We start from the raw sequence: 17,068 nt of genomic DNA on the forward strand, positions 1-17,068 counted from the left end.
ACCCAGTTTTTTAAATATTGGAATCACTTAAGGTAACAGACCAACACTGCTAGACGCATTCAACAGTTTCCTGATTCACTGGTTGTGTAATCCGAAGGAGTGGAGAGATGGACACAGCTGGTATAGCACACAGGCAGCAAGGATGAAAGGAGGGTAAGCCTTGGAATTCTCGGTCTGGAGAGAAGGGGCTCAGGGCAAACTGACTTTTTAAATTTTTTTGATTTAATTTCTTTATTCATAAGACCAGATGAGGTCTAGATAATCCACTGGGGTCTTTCCAGTCATAGCAGCTATCCATTATACTGTATCTATCTGTCCTCTCCCCCAGATTGTGAGCTGTCCCAGGGAGAGGCCTACCCTCGATCCATCTTTTTATCCTGGCATTGGCCAGCACTGGCCGGTGTACAGGATGCAGCAATGAGGGTGAGGACTGGCTCTATGCCTCCTTTCTGAACATTTCCATTCTCTTACTCCAGACTGTTGTGGGGAAAAATATGTAATGGAGCCATGTGCCCTGGGCCCTCTGCATGGAACCTACTATGTAAATTCCACTGGTTCCTCAGTCTCTTAACAACTGCTTGCCAATGCCCTCAGCATCACTGTAGCAGCTGTTCTGAATCCCCACCCTGCTAGGCACTCAATCCTCTCTGTCCCTGCCAGGGCGGAAGATGCCTCAGAATCCTCTGAAAAAAATGAGGTTATCTGGCATCAGAGATGTCATCCACTCATTTCTCCCCTCTATCCTGCCTCCTATGCCTCTAACATGTTGGTCTTCCCAGTTGAACCCCTTCAAAACTGTAACTAATGTGCTGTCAATCAAGAGCAGACTGAAGTGATCACTGCCCAGCCTCAATGTTTTCATAAAACTGTCTGGGACTGGACATCTATGAAGTTTCTGTGCCCCATCCCATCCAGCTCATTCCTTCTATTCAGCACCCCACTCACCCCCAGGCCCTGTTTTTTCTCTCATTGCCTCTCTCTCAGCACCTTCCATCCTTCCTCTCTATCAGCACCATCTCCCTTAGGAACAAGGCCCAGGTTCCCCCATGGTGAAAATAGTTGTCATTTTACTTTATTCTTCCTCTCCTCACCTCCCTTCCCACCCCCTGCTTTATGCTTTTCCTCTTAGTAGACAAGCCCCTTGACCTGGGATGTCTCCATTCCTTCACTGTCCTCTTGTTTTGTGGATTATATTCCTCATCCTGCTCTTTCCTGAAAGCCTCTAATATGTCTCCCTAATTCAAGTGAATTGAGTAACTATTTCTAGCCTATTTCTGGCCTAGCCCAGAGCTGGGCTCCAAGGGAATCCAAGAGATGGGGGAAAAAAATGTTTGCACTACCATGGAGTTTCCAGACCTAATTAGGAAGATAAGTTGAACATGAAAAGAGATACATAATGAAGCTGCATAGAATTGCTGGCTTTGGAATGAGTCATAAATGAAAACATGAATAAATGAAATATCAAATGAAAGGTATGAAAATGAGTGTTTCAGTTGTTCATAGGATAGATTCCCATGGGCTGGGTGGTTAGAGAAGCATTCATAGAGGAGGTAAGTCTTGAGGGCGGGATCAAGAAGAGCAGAAGACACATGGGATGGGGCAGAGGGTAGAGCAAGGGGAAAGAGTGATTCTTCTTGCTTTTTCTACCTCAATGAAGAGAAACACAGAGATCATCCTAGATTTCTTCCCTACTGGACCCACATCCAGTCAGTTACCAACTCCATCAAAAACACTCTCCAATATTTCTCCCACTCACTCTGCCTCTCTGTCCCATGGCACTCCCCCTCACCAGGCCACCATCACATCTTATCTGAATATTGCAACAGCATCAGAACTGGTCTTCTAGTGCCAGGTTTTCACCCACCCCATACACATATCATTTGTTCCCATAAATGTCAAGATCCTGGGACCTGGATTCTTGAGACTGACTAGATTCAAATCCTAACCCCCCTTCTCACCCTCTGATGTCCTGGGCAAACTTCATAATCTCTCTGTGTGTCAGTTTCCATATATATACAATGGGGATAATGGTAATATCTACCTCTAATTTCTATTATGAGGATTAAGTGAGCTACTACATGTAAATCACTTTAAAATAGTACTTGGCACTTAATAAGCACACAATAAATATTTGCTTACTATTATCTCCCAAATAGCTGTAATATACTACCTAACCATGTCACTTTCCATCTTAAATCCCTTCGGTGGATTCTTATTACCTTTTGTAAAGTCTGAAATCCTTACCTGGGCTGACCATGTTGCTGGGGCTTTTTCAGTGTCCCTATCCCCCATCCTACAGCCAAGCAAATTCAATTCAGTGGACATTTGCTTAGGTATGCCAACAGAAGGAAGGGATAGATGCTCTGCTGTTGATCTCCAAGATGGGATTTTCGAGTTGCAATAAGTATTGAAAGCCAGTCTTTTTTTTTTTTTTTTTTAGTGAATTTTTTTTTTTAAGATTTTATTTATTTATTTGACAGAGAGAGACACAGCGAGAGAGGGAACACAAGCCAGGGGAGTGAGAGAGGGAGAAGCAGGCTTCCCGCGGAGCAGGGAGCCCAATGTGGGGCTCGATCCCAGGACCCTGGGATCATGACCTGAGCCGAAGGCAGATGCTTAACGACTGAGCTACCCAGGTGCCCTGAAAGCCAGTCTTTGGTCAGAATAAATAATTTTCTAACTTCATGTATGTCCCATTAGCATGTCCTATTGGAGTAGGCTGTAGATTTTCAGTCTCAATCAGGGGTAGAGAGGACACCAGCTGTGTCATATGAAGGTCTCTACCACATGAATGCAAGTTGTGAAAAAGCCCCCCTCTTCCAGCCTGGTGGACTAGGGTAAGAATTAGCAGAAGAGGTAAAGCCAGCGGTCAGGAAAGCATCTGATTTTTCCCCTCTAGGCTAAACTTCTGGAAGTGGGGATTTGGACAGATTTTGCCTTGCTTCCTTTTGGAGAGGAACCAGGGTGAAGATGGCAGTGAAGCAGAGAGAAGACTTGAGCTAGCATCCCCGAGCCTCTCTTAGGCTCCTGGTATAGTGCAAAAAGTGCCAAAGTTCTTTGTTTTCTAAGGAAGGACATAGAACGCTGCGGATGGACCAGCCAGGTCTCAGAAGGGATTAACATCTCCAGCAAGAGCCTAAGTAAGACTGGGTCAGCTAAGGAGTCCCCAGGCCCTGACCCTGCTGAAAGAACTAACTAGAATGGTGGACATTGGCAAACACTAGAAATTCGAGTGAAGACCAATTGTAAAACATTTACGGACATATCACTGGATAAGCCACACTATATAAGTATAATGATTATACATGCGCATTCCCAACTCCCAGATCCCTGTGGGTTCTGACAGAATTTCAGAGTGGGGAAGAAGGTTTTTGGGTTTGGGGTTTCTTTTAACACAGCAGTTTACCATTTATTTGTGGCAAAGAAGATAAACAATGGCCTCAGCCTTGGTATTATTTTAAAACCTAAATTCTGACCTCCCATGATTAAAAACTGAACAGCTGAAGTGTGACAATCCAGAAGGGCATTAAGAAGTCGCCCTGAATGAACTAGAGGGTATTATGCTGAGCAAAATAAGTCAATCAGAGAAAGACAAGTATCATATGATCTCACTGATATGAAAGTTCTTAATCTCAGGGAACAAACTGAGGGTTGCTGGAGTGGAGGGGGGTGGGAGGGATGGGGTAGCTGGGTGATGGACATTAAGGAGGGTATGTGTGCTATGGTGAGCGCCGTGAATTGTGTAAGACTGATGAATCACAGACCTGTACCTCTGAAACAAATAATACATTATATGTTAAAAAAAAAAAAAAGAAGAAGAAGAAGATAACAGGAAGGGAAAAATGAAGCGGGTGGGGGGGGATTTGAGAGGGAGACGAACCATGAGAGACTGTGGACTCTGAGAAACAAACTGAAAGTTTTAGAGGGGAGAGGGGTGGGGGGTTGGGTTAGCTCGGTGATGGGTATTAAGAAGGGCACGTATTTGGCGCCTGGGTGGCTCAGTTGGTTAAGCGACTGCCTTCGGCTCAGGTCATGATCCTGGAGTCCCTGGATCGAGTCCCACATCGGGCTCCCTGCTTGGCGGGGAGTCTGCTTCGTCCTCTGACCCTATTCCCTCTCATGTGTTCTCTCTCTCTCATTCTCTCTGTCTCAAATAAATAAATAAAATCTTTATAAAAAAAAAAAAAAGAAGGGCACGTATTGCATGGAGCACTGGGTGTTATACACAAACATTGAAAACTAATGATGTAATGTATGGTGACTAACATAACATAATAAAATAAAATAAAATAAAATAAGTCACCCTTGAATGAAGATTCTCCTCAATTGACAAAGGGTTAGAAATCTGAGGGGGTTCCTCAAAAAATTAAAAATAGAGCTACCCTATGGCCCAGCAATTGCACTACTGGGTATTTACCCCAAGATACAGATGTAGTGAAAAGAAGGGCCACACGCACCCCAATGTTCATAGCAGCAATGTCCACAATAGCCAAACTGTGGAAAGAGTCGAGATGTCCTTCAACAGACGAATGGATAAAGAAGATGTGGTCCATATATATAATGTAATATTACTCAGCCATCAGAAAGGATGAATACCCAACTTTTACATCAATATGGATGGGACTGGAGGAGATTATGCTAAGGGAAAGAAGTCAAGCAGAGAAAGTCAATTAACATATGGTTTCACTTATTTGTGAAACATAAGGAATAGCACAGAGGACATTAGGAGAAGGAAGGGAAAAATGAAGGGAAGGAAATCGGAGGGGGAGATGAACCATGAGAGACTATGGACTTCAAGAAACAAACTGAGGGTTTTAGAGGGGAGGGGCGTGGGGGATGGGTTAGCCCCGTGATGGGTATTAGGGAGGGCACGTATTGCAGGGAGCACTGGGTGCTATACACAAACACTGAATCATGGAACACTACATCAAAAACTGGTGATGTACAGTATGATGACAAACATAACATAATAAAAAAAAATTGATAAATGTAAAATGCTAAGAAGAGTGCTTGACATGTTGTAAGCATATCATAACAGTAAATGCTTATTATTACTAGTATTAATCTTATCATTATTATCATGTTTCATTGCTTTGTTTATCTATTCCTGGCCAATATCACATTGGTCCTATAATGCTACAATGTATTTTGCTGAGAAGGCAAATACCAATCTTTATGTTATTTTTCAAGACTGTCTCAAATATTCTTGTGCATTTTTCTTTGTATATTTCAGAGTCAGGCAGGTTTCATGAAAAATGCTTTTGAGTATTGGAATTGCATTAAATTGATCAGTAATTTAGTAAGAAAAAAAAAAAGAAATCCGAGAACTCGAGCCTGCCTCCTCTGGCCAAGCTGGAGGTCTCCCTCCCAGCGCTCTTCCTCCTCCCCAGGGAAGAAGGGAGCTTGTCGGAGGGCACAGAGTCGCGGTGGGCTGGGCGATCCTCTCCTGGAGCTGCCCGGCGCAGAGAAAGCCCACCCACTCCGGGGCCGGGGAGACCGCCTGCGATCCGCCGGGCGCACAGGGATGGAGTCCTCCTGGCTCGAGATGCGCTGGGCGCGCGGCCCTTGTACTTGGCCTTTGTGTTCTGCCTGGCCCTGGGGCTGCTGCAGGCCATCAAGCTCTACTTGCGGAGGCTGCGGCTGCTGCGAGACCTGTGCCCTTTCCCCGCGCCCCCCACCCACTGGTTCTACGGGCACCAGAAGGTAAGGGAAAGGAGGGACAGAGAAGGATGCTGCCGAGGATACCAGGAGGGCGGAGAGGTAGGCTGCTTCCTCCCTTTCCTTTCATCGCTGCATCCTGCACAGACCTCTCTGGCTCCGCCTGTGGTTCTCGGCATCTTTCCATTACTCTGGACTTCCTCCCTCACAGTGCTGCAGGGAAAGGGAAACAAGACTGGAGCCCCTGGAGTGGAAGCTTGGGGGGCTGGGAGGACCTATGTAGAGACTGAGTACAGAAAAAGAGCGTCCTGTAACTCAGGACGGTCTCTAGTTGCTTCATCTCTATTTGCATTTATGTACTGTACCTTAAAAAGCCTTCCACATGGGTCGCTAAAAAATAGTTATGTTATTCTAAATAATGCTTATTAACTGCAGAAAATATGCAAAATCGAACACAGTTAGTTGCCACCCTTAGTGAATTACAACCAGAGAAAATGAACTTTATCCAAGGTTCTTGTGAAGTAGAGAGCAGCCCCCGCCAATCACTCAAATGTGATGGCAAATTGAAATTTCTAAGAGGGAGACCTTTACCTTTTGGTCCTCCTGCGCTCCAAATCCAGTCTCACCCCTGATTCCTTGTTTTATGAATTCAACCAGCTTTGAGTGGAATTGTGTGATGGGTGCTGAGATTACAAAGAGCAGACCAGTACCAGCCCTCAGAAGCCCAAGTCAGATGCGTACTTAGACCGCAAAGAGAAAATGCAAATACAGGGTAATGAGTGCTTTAATAGAGGCCTAGGGACAAGGGGATCTTGGAGGGAAATAGGTGTCTCTACCCAGAGAAGGAAGGAAAAGTCTACAGAAGTCTGGGCAGAATTTTAAATGATGGCTGGCATGGGGAGGGTGTCCCCAGCAGAACTATCGCATGATCCTTTGGCTCCCCCACTCCTAGTCCTTCTGCCCAAAAGGAACCACTCTCAACTGTTTTACCTGTTCAATCTGTAAAATAATATTACTATGTTGCATTTTTTAATTTAATAATTGTAGATATCCATTCATTAACTACCTTATGATGAGTAATCACTTATACCCCATCTTTTACTGTCCCAATATAGTTACATTGTATTTTTTGTTAAAGAGAATAATTAGTATTTATATTATTTTGATTATGTAAATATTTACTTACCACTGATCTAATGGTTGATTTTGTTCCTTTTCTCATAGAACTTTTTTTCTCCCATGGTGTTATTACCTTCCTCCTTTTCTCATATGCTTAGTTTTTCAAAATCTATCACTATTTTTTTTCCCAGATGCTTTTTATAGATCTGTCAAACACATCTCAACAACATTGCCAAATATTGAAACATATAAAAAAACCTGTCAGCCTATATGCTTTTCTGGAGGCATTTCTCCCAAAGACCTCTCCTCCCGTTCTAATCTGGACTGGTGGCTCTCTAGGCTTGGTGCACAGATAATGTGCTATCCTGTGTCATATCTTCCATTTCCTGGATACTATGTCTTCTCTTTTTCCTGATTTATTTCATCATTTTTATGGGTAGCTTCTTGAGATTGAGTGAAGGAATGTCAGGTGAATTTTTTGAGCTCTTGAATGGCTGAAAATGTCTATTAAAATTCATAACTTGATTGATAGTTTGGCTGGGTATAGGATTATACTTTAGAAATAATTTTCTCTCAGAATTTTGAAGGCATCATTCCATTGTCTTCTAGCTTTCAGGATGACTGTTGAAAATGCTGATACCTTTCTGATTTTTTTTTCCAACATCTTTTCTGTAGTAAAATGCCCATAACATAAAGTTTACCATCTTAACCATTTTTTTATAAAGATTTTCTTTCTTTATTTGACAGAGAGATAGAGAGCACAAGTAGGCAGAGAGGCAGGCAGAGGGAGAGGGAGAAGCAGGCTCCCCGCTGAGCAGGGAGCCCGATGAGGGGCTCGAGCCCAGGACCCTGGGATCATGACCTGAGCCGAAGGCAGCCGCATAACCTACAGAGGCAGCCAGGCGCCCCTCATCTTAACCATTTTTAAAAGTGTACAGTTCAGTGATATTAAATACATTCATAATGTTGTGCAGCCATCAACTCCATCCAACTCCATAACTCTTTTCATCTTGTAAAACTGAAATTCTATACCCATTAAACAATAGTTCCCCATTTTTCTCTCTCTTCCCACCCCCCTGGCAAACACCATTCTATTTTGACTACTACTATCTCATTTAAGTGGAATCGTGTATTATTATTATTTTTCGTGTGTGACAAGCTTATTTCACTTAGTGTAATGTCTTCAGTGTTCATCCATATTGTAGCATAAGTCAGAATTTCCTTTCTTTTAAAAACTGAATAATATTTCACTGTGCCTATATACCTCATTTTGTTTATCTATTCATCCATCAGGGGATACATGGGTTGTTTCTGCATTTTAGCTATTGTGAACATGGGTGTACAAAAATCTCTTTGTTTTTTTTTTTTTTTTAAAGATTTTATTTATTTATTTGAGACAGAGAGAATGAGATACAGAGAGCATGAGAGGGAGGAGGGTCAGAGGGAGAAGCAGACTCCCTGCCGAGCAGGGAGCCCGATGCGGGACTCGATCCCGGGACTCCAGGATCATGACCTGAGCCGAAGGCAGTCGCCCAACCAACTGAGCCACCCAAGCGCCCACAAAAATCTCTTTGATACCTTACTTACAATTCTTTTGGATATGTACTCAGAAATGGAATTGCTGGATCATATGGTAATTCCTTTTTTAATTTTCTGAAGAAAAACCACACTGTTTTCCACGGTGGCAGTACCATTTTACACTTCCACCAGAAGTGCACAGGGGTTCCAATTTCTCTACATTCTTACCAACACTTGCTATTTTCTGGCTTTTTTGTTTTTTTTTTTTCTGACAGTAGTCATCCTAATAGGTGTGAAGTAGTATTTTATACTTTTGATTTGTATTCCCTAATGATTAGTGATGTTAAGCATCTTTTCATGTGCTCAATGCCATTTGTATGTCTTCTTTGGAGAAATGTCTAGTTAAGTCCTTTACCCGTATTTGGATCAGATTGTTTGTTTTTTGTTGTTGAGTTTTAGGAGATCTCTATTTATTTTGGATATTAACCACTTATCAGATATATTAGTTGCAAATATTTCTCCCATTCGTGTTTTTTACTTTTTACTCTGTTATACTGTCTTTTCATGCACAAAAATTTTTAATTTTCATAAAGTCCAGTTTGTATATTTTTTCTTTTTTCCAGTGCATTTGGTCTCATATGCTAGAAATCATTGCCAGGTCCAACGTTGTGAAGAATTTTCCTGTGTTTTCTTATATGAGTTATACAGTTTTAGGTCTTACATTTAGGTCTTTGAACCATTTTCAGTTAATTTTTGTCTATGGTGTTAGGTAAAGAAGGGCCCAACTTTATTCCGTGGCATGTGGATATCCAGTTTTCCCAGCAACATTTGTTGAAAAGACTGTCTTTTTCCCATTAAATGGTCCTAGCACCTTTGTCAAACATCATTTGACCATATATTTGGGGGTTTATTTCTAGACTTTCTATTTTATTCCATTCACCTATATGTCTCTCTGTGGCAGAACCACACTGTTTTGATTACTGTAGCTCTGTAGTAAGTTTTGAAATCAGGAAATGTGAGTCCTTCAGCTTTGTTCTTCTTATTAAAGACTGTTTTGGCTATCCAAGGTCCCTTGATATTCCACGTTAATTTTAAGATGGATTTTCCTGTTTCTACAAAAAGCATCATTGGGATTTTGGTAGGGATTACACTGAATTGTAGATTGCTTTGGGTAGTATTGACATCTTAACAGTAATAAATCTTCCAATCCATGAACATGGAATGTGTTTCCATTTATTTACATCTTTTTAAATTTCTTCAGAAATGTTTAGTTCTCACTGTACAAGTCTTTCACCTTGTTGGTTGGGAATACTTGGTTTTCCCATACTTGGTTTCACCTCCTAAATATTTTATTCTTTTTGATGCTATTGCAAATGGACTTGTTTTCATTATTTTCTTTTCAGATTGTTTATTATTAAAAACGCAACTGGTTTGTGTGTAGAAAATGTAGATTTTCTACATTTTAGTGTAGAAATGCAACTGACTGCCAAATCTAGGTTAATTCCTTATGTTTTCTTCTAAGAGTTTTATAGTTTTAGCTCTTTCATTTAGATCTTGATCCATTAAGTTAATTTTTGCATATTGTGTAAGGTCGGGGTCCAACTTTATTCTATTTTTTGTGGCTATCCAGTTATCCCAGCACCATTTGTTGAAGAGACTGTTCTTTCCCTCCATTGAATTGTTTTGGAACCTGAGTAGGAAAAACCCAGTCCTCCTCCTGTGTTTCCCCTTTATTCTCACACTATGACTATATTCACAACACTTCTCACACCAGATGTTGGGTGAGTGCCCCCATCCCCCACCTGCAACCAAGCAAACCTGATATCAGCTGAGTGTCCTACAATTTAATGCAATTCTGACACTGTCTACCCAGAGATAGCATCAGATCTCACAGATTAAGAACTCAACCCACAAGACTACTCCTCCCCACTTCAGAAGCCAATGGCAAGTCCAGGTTTTTACTGTGCTTCTGACCAATCACCTGTAAGTTGGAGATTCCTGTGACCTCTTCTTCGGGTTTGGTTAATATGCTGGAACAGCTCACGGAACTCAGGAAAACAGTTAATTTACTGTTTTCCAGTTTATTTTTTTTAAAAGATTTTATTTATTTATTCAACAGAGAGCGAGACAGTGAGAGAAGGAACACAAATAGGGGTAGTGAGAGAGGGAGAAGCAGGCTTCTCATTGAGCATGTAGCCCGATGTGGGGCTCGATCCCAGGACACTGGGATCATGACCTGAACGGAAGGCAGCCACTTAACCAACTGAGCCACCCAGGCGCCCCTGTTTACCAGTTTATTATAAATGGATATGATAAAGGATACAGATGAACATGCAGTTGGAAGTGATGCATAGGGCAAGGTATGTGGGAAGGGGCACAGAGCTTCCATGCCCTCTCCAGATGAATCACTCTACCAGCACCTCCACATGTTCTCCAAACTAAAAGGTCTCCAAACCCTGTACTTTTGGAATTCTTACAGAGGCTTCATCATGTAGGCATGATTGAACCCATTTCTGGCCCCTCACCCTCTCTGGAGAATGGGAAGTGGGGATGAAAATTCCAAGCTTTTAATTATGGGTTGGTCTTTCTGTGACCAGCCACCATCCAAGGGCCCCCAAGAGCCACCTCATTGGAACAAAAGACACTGCTATCAGTTGACTGTAAACATGAAGTTCATTTCTAGATTCTCAATTCTATTCTATTGATCTATATGTCTATCCTTATGCCAATACCACACTGTCTTAATTACTTTTGCTTTGTAGTAAGTTTTGAAATCAGGAAGCATGAGTCTTCCTATTTTGTTCTTTTTTAAAAAAAGATTTTATTTATTTATTTGAGAGAGAGCAAGCGAGTGAGAGAGAAAGCACGAGCAGGAGGGAGGGGCAGAAGGAGAGAGAGAGACAGACTTCCTGCTGAGCTGGGAGCCTGATGAGGGACACTATCCCAGGACCCTGGGATCACGACCTGAGCCAAAGGCAGATGCTTAACCAACTGAGGCACCATATTTTTTCTTTTTCAAGATTATTTAGGTTATTCTGGATACCTCTTGTTTCCATATAAGTTTTAGGATCAGCTTGTCAATGTCTACAAAGAAGCCAGGTGTGATTCTGATAGGGATTACATTGAATCTGTAGATCAATTTGGGAAATACTGTCATGTTAACAATATTAAGTCTTCTGATCCATGACCATGGGACATCTTTACATTTACTTAAGTCTTTTTAAATTTATTTCAATAATGTTTTGTAGTTTTCAGAGTATAAATTTTACATTTATCTTTTTAAATTTGTTTCTGAATGTTTTATTCTTTCTGATACTGTTGTAAACAGAATGGTTTTATTTTCATTCAGATTGTTTATTGCATTCATAGTGTTTTAAAGTCCATATCCCTCTTGACTGTCAGTAAATTATTTTTTTCTGTTTTAGAGAGGCCTCTATCAGAGTTTTACAAATGAGAGATAGTTAATATGTCAAGCTGACTAATATTACCAAATCTACCTATTTACCTTTTTTTTTTACCCTTTATGTTTCTTTTGACAATTCATTACTTAGATAATCACAAGGAACAGCTGGAACTATTTTCCTTAACCTCACTAAGGTTCAGTTTCCTCATCTGTAAAATGTAGGTTCTAACCATATCTGCTTCATAGGGTTCCTGGTATAAAGATTAAACAATATAAATCATGGAAAACATGATCTTGGCAGCACCTAGTTCATAGTAGTGCTTTGTAAGTGTTAGCTATTACTATTTGTCTGGGAGCTAAGCATTTTCTGAATATTTCTAAACAATGTTTCCTAAATATGTATAAGACATATTTTCAAATGTATTAAGATATTGCTGTGGATGAAGAAATATAAATTCATGTATTATGGGAGTCACAATGGCTTTCTCTCCTTTTGCCCAGACAGGAATTACTAAAAGTATAACCAAGTGCTTGTGGCTGAGGGTGTCCATGACAATTTCTAACTTAAAGAAATAATCCTCATATTAGATTATTATTTCCTTGAGGGCAAAGACCTTGCCTGTCTTATATTTCCCTGCATCTCTATTGCCTGGCATATATAGTAGGCACTTAATAAATGCTCACTTGTCTATTGTTTACAAATGAATTAATGAAGGAACATTTGCTTTGTTGGGAGACATCATTTGCATCGTCAGTGGGTGCTTGTCACTGGCTTGATTGTGGGAATGTTAACAAAAATGAGTCTGTACCATTTCAGGAGCTAGATTTCCAGAATCACAACCTCCTAGGGGCCCTAAACTTTCCAGGGAACACTTCATGGAATAAAGGTGCTAGCTGGTAACAAAAGAAATTGGGAGCCAAAGTTTTCCACCTTTTCTGAGGGTAAGAGAAATCACATGGCAAACTATATGATTGGTCACACAAGGAAGAACTTGCCAGCCTTAGGGTTTCTTTGCAAGTCAAGAGCCCCACGATCATGTGTCACTGGGCACACCCAGACACACACATACAGGTGCCCCCCACACTCTCACTTTATACAAGAAGTGGATATAAATGAATTTTATTGTCAGTGATTTAGAGGAACTATTTAAATGAATCATTAGTAACTTGCTTATTAAGGCAAAAAGTTCATCTCTGATGGTGGTATTTGTACTCCGGTTTATAAATGTTGGAAGCTGAGAGGTTTTTATTTAAACTTGCTTCAAGCTTCATGCACTTGTATAAATGAGCCTTCTATTGTTGTAAGAGAAAAGAATGGGATTTTCTTCATAGATGGAGTGGGCAGGTTTTTAGGGAGAAGATTTTACTATGAAGTCACAAGAAAGAATCACTCCTCAATAATTAGAGAAAGGCAAAGGGAGAGGAAATAGTGACCTGGATCATGGGTCATGTTCAATCTACCACCAATTAGCTTCCCACATAAGAAAAAAATCTTTCTCAGCTTCCAGACTCCACTCCTAATCAAAATGTGTGACCTTGGCAGGTGAGGCAGACTCAAGTCTCTTCACCTTCTCAGTTGGGAAAACAGCTCACCAAAGATGTCATTTGACAGGGACTTATTCTGGGGATGCAACATACACTTACACTGAGAAGATAAATACACTGACCTTCATCAGGAAATTATATTCTGGGGCGCTCGGTGGTGCCCAGTAGTCAGTTAAGTGTTTGACTCTTGGTTTCAGCTCAGATCATGATCTCAGGGTTTTGAGAATGAGCTCCGCGTTGGGCTCCATGCTGAGTGGGGAGTCTGCTTGAGATTCTCTCCTTCTCCTTCTCCCTCTGCCTCTCCCCTCAATTCTCTCTCTCTCTCTCAAATAAATAAACAAATAAATCTTAAAAAAATTATACTCTAAGCTTGGAAATGCCAAGTAAAGCATGTTTGTGGGACTTTATCCAGGCCCTACATTCAGGTTGCCTCTGTAAGAGGGGTTGAGTCCAGACTGCTTGGCTCCTCTAACTTCCTTCACTCTTTTTTTCATTGCAGTTACTTCAGGATGGTAAAATGGAGAAATTCGAGGAGCTTGTCGAAAAATACCCTTGCACCTTTCCTTGCTGGGTTGGGCCTTTTCAGGCATTTTTCTATATCTATGACCCAGACTACGCAAAGATATTTCTGGGCAGAACAGGTAAGAAAAGGGATGAATCTCAGGAAACTAATCCTCCTAGGAGAGATATGCAAAACTCACAGGCAGGATTCTAAAGAAATCCTGAAGCAAAGATTAAAATCGGGCCTTTAGCTGCTAGGATAAATGAGGCAGAAGAGAGAATTAGTGATATAAAAGACCAAATGATGGAAAATAAAGAAGCTAAAAAAGAGAGATAAACAACTACTGGATCACGAGGGCAGAATTCGAGAGATAAGTGATACCATAAGACAAAACAATATTAGAATAATTGGGATCCCAGAAGAAGAAGAAAGAGAGAGGGGGGCAGAAGGTATATTGGAGCAAATTATAGCAGAGAACTTCCCTAAATTAGGGAAGGAAACAGGCATCAAAATCCAGGAGGCACAGAGTAATAAAAATAGGTCAACACCCTGACATCTTATAGTAAAACTTATGAGTCTCAGAGACAAAGAGAAGATCCTGAAAGCAGCTCTGGACAAGAGATCTGTAACCTACAATGGTAGAAACATTAGATTGGCAACAGACTTATCCACAGAGACCTGGCAGGCCAGAAAGGACTGGCATGATATATTCAGAGCACTAAATGAGAAAAATATGCAGCCAAGAATACTATATCCAGCTAAGCTGTCATTGAAAGTAGAAGGAGAGATAAAAAGCTTCCAGGATGACAAAAACTAAAGGAATTTGCAACATGAAACCAGCCCTACAAGAAATATTGAAAGGGGTGCTCTAAGCAAAGAGAGAGCCTAAAAGTAACATAGACCAGAAAGGAACACAGACAATATACAGTAACAGTAACCTTACAGGCAATACAATGGCACTAAATTCATATCTTTCAATAGTTACCCTGAATGTAAATGGGCTAAATGCCCCAATCAAAAGACACAGGGTATCAGACTGGATTAAAAAAACAAGACCCATCGATATGCTGTCTGTCAGCAAGAGACTCATTTTAGACCTAAAGACACCTCCAGATTGAAAGTGAGGGGGTGGAAAACCATTTACCATGCTAATGGACACCAAAAGAAAGTGGGGGTGGCAATCCTTATATTCTTATATCCAAATTAGATTTTAAACCAAAGACTATAATAAGAGATGAGGAAGGACACTATATCATACTTAAAGGGTCTATCCAACAAGAAGATCTAACAGTTGTAAATATCTATGCCCCGAACATGGGAGCAGCCAATTATATAAGCCAATTAATAACAAAAGCAAAGAAACACATTGACAACAATACAATAATAGTAAGGGACTTTAACACCCCCCTCATTGAAATGGACATATCATCTAAGCAAAAGATCAACAAGGAAATAAAGACTTTAAATGCCACACTGGATCAAATGGACTTTACAGATATATTCAGAACATTCCATCCCAAAGCAACAGAATACACATTCTTCTCTAGTGCCCATGGAACGTTCTCCAGAATAAATCACATCCTAGATCACAAATCAGGTCTCAACTGGTACCAAAAGATTAGGATCATTCCCTGCATATTTTCAGACCACAATGCTTTGAAACTAGAACTCAATCACAAGAGGAAAATCAGAAAGAACTCAAATACATGGAGGCTAAAGAGCATCCTACTAAAGAATGAATGGGTCAACCAAGAAATTAAAGAAGAATTAAAAAAATTCATGGAAACAAATGAAAATGAAAACACAACTGTTCAAAATCTTTGGGATGCAGCAAAGGCAGTCCTAAGAGGAAAGTATATAGCAATACAAGCCTTTCTCAAGAAACAAGAAAGGCCTCAAATACACAACCTAACCCTATACCTAAAGGAGCTGTTGAAAGAACAGGAAATAAAGCCTAAACCCAGTAGGAGAAGAGAAATAATAAAGACCAGAGCAGAAATCAATGAAATAGAAACCAAAAGAACAGTAGAACAGATCAATGAAACTAGGAGCTGGTTGAAAGAATTAATAAGATTGATAAACCCCTAGCCAGACTTATCAAAAAGAAAAGAGAAATGACCCAAATAAATAAAATCATGAATGAAAGAGGAGAGATCACAACCAACACCAAAGAAATACAATTTTAAGAACATATTATGAGCAACTATATGCCAGCAAATTAGATAATCTGGAAGAAATGGAGGCATTCCTAGAGATGTATCAACTACCAAAAGTGAACCAGGAAGAAATAGAAAACCTGAACAGACCTATAACCACTAAGGAAATTGAAGCAGTCATCAAAAATCGCCCAACAAACAAGAGCCCAGGGCCAGATGGCTTCCCAGGGGAATTCTACCAAACATTTCAAGAAGAATTAATACCTATTCTTCTGAAACTGTTCCAAAAAATGGAAATGGAAGGAAAACTTCCAAACTCGTTTTATGAGGCCAGCATTACCTTGATCCCAAAACCAGACAAAGACCCCATCAAAAAGGAGAATTACAGACCAATATCCTTGATGAACATGGATGCAAAAATTCTCACCAAAATACTAGTCAATAGGATCCAACAGTACATTAAAAGGATTATTCACCACGACCAAGTGGGATTTATCCCTGGGCTGCAAAGTTGGTTCAACATCTGCAAATCAATCAATGTGATACAATACATTAATAAAAGAAAGAACAAGAACCATATGATCCTCTCAACAGATGCAGAAAAAGCATTTGACAAAGTACAGCATCCTTTCTTGATCAAAACTCTTCAGACTATAGGGATAGAGGGTACATACCTCAATATCATAAAAGCCATCTGTGAAAAACCCACAGCGAATATCATTCTCAATGGGGAAAAACTGAGAGCTTTCCCCCTAAGGTCAGGAACACGGCAGGGATGTCCATTATCACCACTGCTATTCAACATAGTATTAGAAGTCCTAGCCACAGCAATCAGACAACAAAAAGAAATAAAAGGCATCCAAATCGGCAAAGAAGAAGTCAAACTCTCACTCTTTGCAGATGATATGATACTTTATGTGGAAAACCCAAAGACTCCACCCCAAAACTGCTAGAACTCATACAGGAATTCAGTAAAGTGGCAGGATATAAAATTAATGCACAGAAATCAGTGTCATTCCTATACACCAACAACAAGACAGAAGAAAGAGAAATTAAGGAGTCGATCCCATTTACAATTGCACCCAAAACCATAAGATACCTAGGAAAAAAATCTAACCAAAGAGGCAAAGAATCTGTACTCAGAAAACTATAAAAGACTCATGAAAG

General features: G+C 40.5%; 1 protein-coding gene across 1 annotated transcript in view; it reads left to right on the plus strand.

Moving 5' to 3' along the window:
* Positions 1-5,524: 5,524 nt before the first annotated feature.
* The window catches only part of LOC110575026 (cytochrome P450 4X1), a 42,060-nt gene continuing 30,516 nt past the window's right edge, over positions 5,525-17,068 (plus strand). The window contains 3 exon segments of the mRNA XM_021683881.1: positions 5,525-5,554; positions 5,557-5,703; positions 13,743-13,884. Coding sequence (XP_021539556.1) covers positions 5,525-5,554; positions 5,557-5,703; positions 13,743-13,884 — 319 coding nt within the window.

Source organism: Neomonachus schauinslandi, chromosome 4 (genome assembly GCF_002201575.2).
Source record: "Neomonachus schauinslandi chromosome 4, ASM220157v2, whole genome shotgun sequence".
NCBI lineage: Eukaryota > Metazoa > Chordata > Mammalia > Carnivora > Phocidae > Neomonachus > Neomonachus schauinslandi.